This window comes from Rhincodon typus, chromosome 44, assembly GCF_021869965.1.
Source record: "Rhincodon typus isolate 14 chromosome 44, sRhiTyp1.1, whole genome shotgun sequence".
Lineage (NCBI taxonomy): Eukaryota > Metazoa > Chordata > Chondrichthyes > Orectolobiformes > Rhincodontidae > Rhincodon > Rhincodon typus.
In genome coordinates this window covers 2021286-2029682 of record NC_063375.1, presented here as the reverse complement: position 1 = coordinate 2029682, position 8397 = coordinate 2021286, and the positions used below count along the sequence as shown (strand labels likewise).

The 8397-nt window shown below is 51.6% G+C and overlaps 1 protein-coding gene across 4 annotated transcripts in view; it reads left to right on the top strand.

The window, feature by feature from the left end:
* The window catches only part of LOC109930008 (FERM domain-containing protein 4B-like), a 24048-nt gene that overhangs the window by 5846 nt on the left and 9805 nt on the right, over positions 1–8397 (top strand). For 2 of the 4 annotated variants that reach the window (XM_048619891.1, XM_048619890.1), the window contains exons 4-7: positions 216–349; positions 2203–2322; positions 2765–2936; positions 6846–7008. In XM_048619891.1, the coding sequence (XP_048475848.1) occupies positions 216–349; positions 2203–2322; positions 2765–2936; positions 6846–7008 (589 nt within the window). Of the gene's footprint in view, positions 1–212; positions 350–2202; positions 2323–2764; positions 2937–6845; positions 7009–8397 lie in introns of all 4 variants that reach the window. The other 2 variants (XM_048619889.1, XM_048619888.1) reach the window with 1 other exon arrangement.

Sequence of the window (8397 nt, the reverse complement as noted above, 5' to 3'; positions counted from 1 at the left end):
CTGGTCTGGGCGGGAGCGGACTGGTCTGGTCTGGGCGGGAGCGGACTGGTCTGGTCTGGGCGGGAGCGGACTGGTCTGGTCTGGGCGGGAGCGGACTGGTCTGGTTTGGGCGGGAGCGGACTGGGCTGGAATGGAGCACAGTGGACCAGACTGAAGCAACAGGTAAGATGCTGCTCCTCAGGCAGCATTGACAGTGCCCTATCGTTGTTCAGCAGGTTGTCAGCGCTATACAAAGGCAGTGAAGCTGAAGACGGAGAGGATGAGGGAATTGGCTGAGCGACAGCAGGCAATCGAGGAGACGCTGAGGAGGAAAATGGTGGAGCTGAGGGAGCTCTGCCTGCGGGAAGCTGTGAGTGAGGGGGTCCCATCACACACCCACCCGCACCAAATCCTTTGCTCTATCCTCTGGTCTCACCAGGGGCTGAGCCAGAATCCCCGGCCATGGCCTCTCATCCTCCCACTGCATGTCTCCCTCTGGAGACACCATTCCCATGATCCCCTGATTTTCGTCATTGACATGCTCCCTGTCCCTGACATTATCTGAAAACACAGTGTCTGTTTCCTCGGAAACAGTGACGAATAACAGCACACAATCACCAATCCCACTCCCGAGCCCACCACCATTTCGGGATTCTCCGACATCCAATCCCCATCAAATATCAGGAAGACTGAAGCTGTTGCTTCTAGGTCCTGATCCCAATCCTGCACCCAGGAGTTGGTCTCTCTCCAAGTAACCGTCTTTGGTGTCATATTCAACGCAGGGAAGGAATTCCTCCCCAGTTTCTACTCGGTCACTGAGACCAGTTGCTGTGTCAGCTCATCAACTGTAGAAACCAACATACTGCCTTTGTTAACATCAGCTTCAGGCACTGAGACCCTCCAGCAGCACCCGCTCCCTCGGCGCTCACCCTCCGACAGTGCCCCGCTCCCTCGGCGCTCACCCTCCGACAGTGCCCCGCTCCCTCGGCGCTTCTCTGTGGCATGTGATGGATATTGGGCTTGAGTCCCTGAAGTGATTTATACATATGACTTGGATTATTTGTGACTTAGATGAAAAGGTAGATGGGTGGGTTAGTAAGTTTGCAGACGATAAAAGGATCAGGGGAGTTGTGGATAGTGTAAAACGTTGTCAAAGGATACAGTGGGATGTAGATCAGCTGCAGATATGGGCGGAGAAATGGCAGATGGAGTTTAATCCGGGTAAGTGTCAGGTGCTGCACTTTGGAAGATCAAACATTAAGGAAAAGTATACAGTTAATGGTAGGACCCTGAGCAGCATTGATGTACAGAAGGATCTTGGGGTTCAAGTCCATAGCTCCCTGAAATTGGACACACAAGTAGATAGGACGGTAAAGAAAGCATATGGCATGCTGAAGAAGGGTCTTGGCCCAAAACGTCAGCCGTAGTGCTCCTCTGATGCTGCTTGGCCTGCTGTGTTCATCCAGCTCCACACCTTGTTATCTCATATGGCATGCTTGCCTGTATTGGCCAGAGAATTGAGTACAACAGTCAGGATGTTGTGTTGCAGCTTTGTAAGGCTTTAGGCCTAACTTAGAGTATTGTGTTCGCCACTTTACAGGAAGGATGTGGAGGCTTTGGAGAGGGTGCAGAAGAGATTTACCAGGATGCTGCTGTGGTTAGAGGGTATGAGCGAGAAGGAGAGGCTAGAAAAACTCAGGTTGTTTTCTCTGGAGCAGGGAGGCTGAGAGGAGATTTGGTAGAAATCAATAACGTTATGAGATGTGTAGATAGGGTTGATGGTCAGAATCTTTCTTCCCAGAGTTGAAATGTCTGATACGAAGGGGGCATGCCTTCAAGGTGAGAGTGGGGGAATGCTCAAAGGAGATGTGAGGGGCAAGTTTTGTACACAGAGTGTGGAACGCCCTGCAAGGGGAAGCAGACATGATAGGGGCATTTAAGGGGCTTTTAGATAAGCACATGAATATGCAAGGTATGGAGGGATAGGGGCCAGGGGCAGGCAGAAGGGATTAGTTTAATTAGGCGTCATGTTTGGCACAACATTGTGGGCCGAAGGGCCCGTTCCTGTGCTGTGCCGTTCTATGTTTAAAGAATTTCTGCTGTTTGCACTTCTCACTTGTTCCTATTCCCAGAGTGACATTAAATGATCCTCAGCGACATTTGATTTCGTTCCTAAATTTCTGGAACAGAATGCCAGATTAATCTGTCATTACTTCACACCAGGAACTGACGGGAATGTTGCCCTCAGACTACCCGCTGGCCCCTGGCGAAGTGGCCCCTCTTGTGGTGCGCAGGGTGGGGTTCATGAAGAGATTACCAACTCCCACCATAAATCTGGAAGAGGTAAGTAACAGATCCCCGGGAGGGAGTTACAGACTGGAATCTAACCAAGGAGGTTCGTGGTGGTTTATATACAGAATAACAGATCCCCAGGAAGGAGTTACAGACTGGAATCTAATCGAGGGGGTTCAGGGTGGTTTATATACAGAATAACAGATCCCCAGGAGCGAGTTACAGACTGGAATCTAATCGAGGGGTTCAGGGTGGTTTATATACAGAATAACAGATACCCCGGGAAGGAGTTACAGACTGGAATCTAATCGAGGGGTTTGGTGGGGGGGGTGCGTTTATATACAGAATAACAGATACCCCGGGAGGGAGTTACAGACTGGAATCAAACCCAGGCATTACTCCTGTTTTCTGGCAGGTTAGGATGATGATGGGGAGGGAACACTGTTTGGAATGATGCTTCACTTCAGTGTTTCTGGGTCTGTCCCACCTCAAGGACACTCAGCTCATCGACCTGGAGCACCGGTTTGCCAATGCCAATCAGGGGCTGAGCGTCAGGACAGAATTCCCAGAAGGGGAGCCAGCGAGGCGGAGTCACGGGTACCATCGCTGGGCACTGACGGACAACACGAAGAACGAGACCCAGAGAGCAATGATCTACCCACACGGTACCAGTACCACACCCACAACACAGGGCGCTGGGGGAGAGGGATTAACATCAGTAGGGATACAGTCAGTAACACAGGGTGCTGGGGGGAGGGTGGGGAGGAGGGGTTACTGAGTGACAGTGTGAGGGAGAGGGATTAACATCAGTAGGGATACAGTCAGTAACTCAGGGCCCTGGGGTGGGAGGGGAGAGTTGACTGAGTGACAGGAAGGGACAGCAGCCAATGGGAGAGTAGGAAGTATCAGGAATATTCATGGGCCAAGAATTGGAAGAGTGCAGAGATTGGGTACAGTTGTGGGATCTGGTAGAGATAGAGAGTGTTGTCAATTTCGAAGACTGTTACAGAGATAGGGAGGGGGTGTAGGTGCCTGGAGAAGGTGACAGAGATAGGGAGGGGGTGCAGGGGGCTGGAGGGGCTGACGGAGATAGGGAGGTGGTGCAGGGGGCTGGAGGGGCTGACGGAGATAGGGAGGGGGTGCAGGGGGCTGGAGGGGGTGACGGAGATAGGGAGGCGGTGCAGGGGGCTGGAGGGGGTGACAGATCGGGAGCTGGTGTGCAGGGCTGTAGGGGGTGACAGAAATAGGAAGGGGGTGTAAGTGGTGGAGAAGGTGACGGAGATGGGGAGGGGCGGTGTAGGGGGCTGGAGGAGGTGACGGAGATGGGGAGGGGCGGTGTAGGGGGCTGGAGGAGGTGACGGAGATGGGGAGGGGCGGTGTAGGGGGCTGGAGGAGGTGACAGAGATAGGGAATGATGCCAGACCTGGCCTCAGTCAGAGTGAAGGCAGGGGATTATGAGAGTATGATGTGACCTCCTGGTTGTGGGGAGGGTCAGGCTGCAGCATCAGGAGCGGTTGGGCTGTGCAGGTCACAAGGACCTGGGAAGGGGGTTTCGGTAGCTGGTGAGCTGAGACTGGGGTGCAGTCAGACAATGTTACAGAGGATGGATCAGCGGTGAGCGCGTAGGGAACTTTCCCTGCTCTCTGTCTGCCAAGAACGCTGCCAATTTCATCCCAAATTCCTTTTGGCACCAAGGTCCAGTCAGTATTGAGGAAGGGAAATGGACCGTCGGCCTTCACTTCAAAAGGAATAGGGCACAAAGCATAGAACATAGAACATTACAGCGCAGTACAGGCCCTTCGGCCCTCGATGTTGCGCCGACCTGTGAAACCAATCTGAAGCCCATCTAACCTAAACTATTCCATTATCATCCATATGTTTATCCAATGACCATTTAAATGCCCTTAAAGTTGGCGAGTCTACTATTTTTGCAGGCAGGGCATTCCACGCCCTTACTACTCTCTGAGTAAAGAACCTATCTCTGACATCTGTCCTATATCTATCACCCCTCAATTTAAAGCTATGTCCCCTCGTGCTAGCCATCATCATCCGAGGAAAAAGGCTCCCACTGTCCACCCTATCTAATCCTCTGATCATCTTGTATGTCTCTATCAAGTCACCTCTTAACCTTCTTCTCTCTAACGAAAACAGCCTCAAGACCCTCAGCCTTTCCTCATAAGACCTTCCCTCCATACCAGGCAACATCCTGGTAAATCTCCTCTGCACCCTTTCCAATGCTTCCACATCCTTCCTATAATGCGGTGACCAGAACTGTACGCAATACTCCAAGTGCGGCCGCACCAGAGTTTTGTACAGCTGCAACGTGACCTCATGGCTCCGAAACTCAATCCCTCTACCAATAAAACCTAACATACTGTACGCCTTCTTAACAACGCTATCAACCTGGGTGGCAACTTTCAGTGATCTATGCACATGGACACCGAGATCTTTCTGCTCATCCACACTACCAAGAATCTTACCATTAGCCCAGTACTCTGTATTCCTGTTACTCCTTCCAAAGTGAATCACCTCACACTTTTCCGCATTAAACTCCATTTGACACCTCTCAGCCCAGCTCTGCAGCTTATCTATGTCCCTCTGTAACCTACAACATCCTTCCGCACTATCCACAACTCCACCGACTTTGGTGTCATCCGCAAATTTACTAACCCATCCTTCTATGCCCTCATCCAGGTCATTTATAAAAATGACAAACAGCAGTGGCCCCAAAACAGATCCTTGAGGTACACCACTAGTAACTGAACTCCAGGATGAACATTTCCCATCAACCACCACCCTCTGTCTTCTTACAGCTAGCCAATTTCTGATCCAAACCGCTAAATCACCCTCAATCCCATGCCTCCGTATTTTCTGCAATAGCCTACCATGGGGAACCTTATCAAACGCTTTACTGAAATCCAAATACACCACATCAACCACTTTACCCTCATCCACCTGTTTGGTCACCTTCTCGAAGAACTCAATAAGGTTTGTGAGGCACGACCTACCCTTCACAAAACCGTGTTGACTATCCCTAATCAAATTATTCCTTTCTAGATGATTATAAATCCTATCTCTTATAATCCTTTCCAACACTTTACCCACAACCGAAGTAAGGCTCACTGGTCTATAATTACCAGGGTTGTCTCTACTCCCCTTCTTGAACAAGGGGACAACATTTGCTAGTCTCCAGTCTTCTGGCACTATTCCTGAAGACAATGACGACATAAAGATCAAAGCCAAAGGCTCTGCAATCTCCTCTCTAGCTTCCCAGAGAATCCTAGGATAAATCCCATCTGGCCCAGGGGACTTATCTATTTTCACACCTTCCAGAATTGCTAACACCTCCTCCTCCTTCAGTACAGTGAAGAGCATTGTTTTGCAAGCAGGGCAGGCAGATCATTTGCAAACACGGAGATAAGGATCGCACGGTGCACAGGAGGTGTACAAAGGAAAATCAGCATTAGCAAGATCAACGTTGTTTGAAGTTAGAGAGGTTCATTCTGCAGTCTAGTAATGGCAGGGAAGGAACCTGTTCTTGAACCTGTGAGTGCGTGTGTTCACGCTTCTGTACCTACTGCCTCATGGAAGAGAGCACTTACTGGGGTGGGATGATGTTGGCAGCCTTTCTATGGCAACGAGAATTGTAAATGGAGCCAATGGATGGGAAGGTTGGCTGCCATGATGGTCTGGGCATTTTACTCTGTAGTTTCTCACGGTCCTGGACAGGGCAGTTGCCATACCAGGCCGTTATGCACCCAGGCAGCAGACTTTCAATAGTGTGTCTGTAGAAGTTGGGGAGGGACCTTATGGGCGTGGCCAAATTTCCCGAGCCGCCTAAGGAAGAAGAGGATTTGTTGTATCAGAGATAGTAGGAACTGCGGATGCTGGAGAATCTGAGATAACAAAGTGTGGAGCTGGATGAACACAGCAGGCCAAGCAGCAGAGGAGCAGGAAGGCTGATGTTTCGGGCCTAAACCCTTTATCAGATGAAGGGTCTAGGTCCGAAACGTCAGCCTTCCTGCTCTTATGATGCTGCTTGGCCTGCTGTGTTCATCCACCTCTACACCTTGTTATATCAGAGGATTTGTTGTGCCTTCTTGACTCGCATCTAAATGGGAAGGCCAGGACAGGTTGTCCATTATCGTCACTCCTAGCAAGTTGACACTCTTGCCCCCTCTCAACATCCATTGCTTCGATGTAGATGGGGACGTAGTCTCCTCCTTTCTTTCTGAAGTCAATGGCTAGTCTAGATTCTTAGTTGGAGGGGGAAGACTTGACAGGGGAGATGTGGAGATGTTTACTCTCTCGAGGGACCAGAGGGGAATATCTCCAGAGCATTGACAGACATGAGATGAGGAGGAATTTCTTCTCCCTGAGGGGAGTGGAGGGGTGGGGCACAGGGAAGGCTGGGTCATTAAAGTATTTCCAAGGCTGAGATGGGTGGGTGGGGAACCCAAGGGAAGAGAAGGTGGGAGAGTGGAGTTGAGGGAAGGAACAGACCCGATGGGCAGAGCAGCCTGCTTCTCTGATGGTGTCCTCTTCCCCCACCCCCCGTTTGCCCCCCACCCCAGACTTCACGACCACACCGTGCGGTGACCGAACGACGGTGCCCTGTGCCCGCGACGCCGGCAGAAGCGGGCAGGCCCTCGGCTGGAGCCAAGGCTGGACGCTGTTGCCGCCAGACGTCTACTGCCAGGCAAAGGGGCGCCGCAGGTCCTACGCCAACCCCGCCAGGTAGAGTGGGGCTCCAGGCAGATGGCACGTCGCTCCTGCCTTCAAAACACCAGGGATGGGTGTTCACCAAAGCGAGGGTGGTGCCAGCTCCGAGCCAGTGATGTGGGGGGGTGGGGTGGGCACCGAATGGGCTGGCTCGGCATTTCTTGTTAAATCTTTATTCGTTCACAGGATGAGGGCGTCATTGGGCCAGGCCATCATTTATTGCCCATCTCTAATTGCCCACGGGGCAGCTAAGAGTCAGCCATGTTGCTATGGGTCTGGAGTCACATGTAGGCCAGACCAGGCATGGATGGCTGTTTCAGTGAACCAGATGGGTTTCTCCAACAATTGACAATGGATTCACGGTCACTATTAGATTCTTAATTTTATTCAATCCAAATTCCACCATCTGCCCTGGCGGGATTCGAACCCGGGTCCCCGGAACGTTGTCTGGGTGTCTCTGGATTAACAGCCCAGTGATAACACACTAGGCCATCACCTCCCCCTCCGACAGGGAGATACCCTGGGAGAATTTCCCGGGAGATTCCTTCTCAGGCACCTTTCTGCTGGATCAGCAAATCCCTCTCCAATTTCCTCCAGGGGGCCCCCCACCCCACCGTTTCTCCCTCCCATCGATCCATCATCTGCATCTCAATTGCCCATTTCTCCATGCCCCAATCCACACCCCCCCCGCCCATCGCAAGACCAGGCCCCTCTCTCCCAAGACTCATTTCTCTCTCACTCACTCTCTCTCTCTCTCCCACCAGCCCCCCTCGAAACCTCGTCGCAGAGTTGTGCAGCACGGAAATGAGGCCCTTCGGCCCAACTCGTCCATGCTGGCCAGGTTTCCCTAACTGAACTAGTCCCACCTGGGTCATATCCCTCTAAACCTTTTAAATTCAAGCGTCTGTCCAAATGTCTTTTTAATGTTGCAACTACCCACATTCACACATGCAGCTCGTTCCATTAACGCGCCACCCTCTGTGTGAAAATGTTGCCCCTCAGGTCCCTTTTAAATCTCTCCCCTCTCACCTTAAACCTATGCCCCTCTAGCTTTGGACACGGCTACATCAGGGAAAAGACCTTGACTATTCGTACTATCCATGCCCCTCATAATTTAATGAAACGTCTTAAGGTCTCCCCACAATCTCCTATGCTTCAATTTAAAAAAAACGTCTCCAGCTTCTCCATAAAACCGAAGCCCTCAATCTCCCACCAAGACAAACCCCAGGCTACGTTTCTCCAAACTCAGTTACCCTCTCTTGATTCCATTCCACAACTAAATCCAAGCACTATCCCAGTGCCCTGCATTACAGAGGGAGTGCCGCACTGTCAGAGGGTCAGTACCGAGGGAGCGGGAGCTGTCGGAGGGTCGGCGCCGAGGGAGCGGGGCGCTGTCGGAGGGTC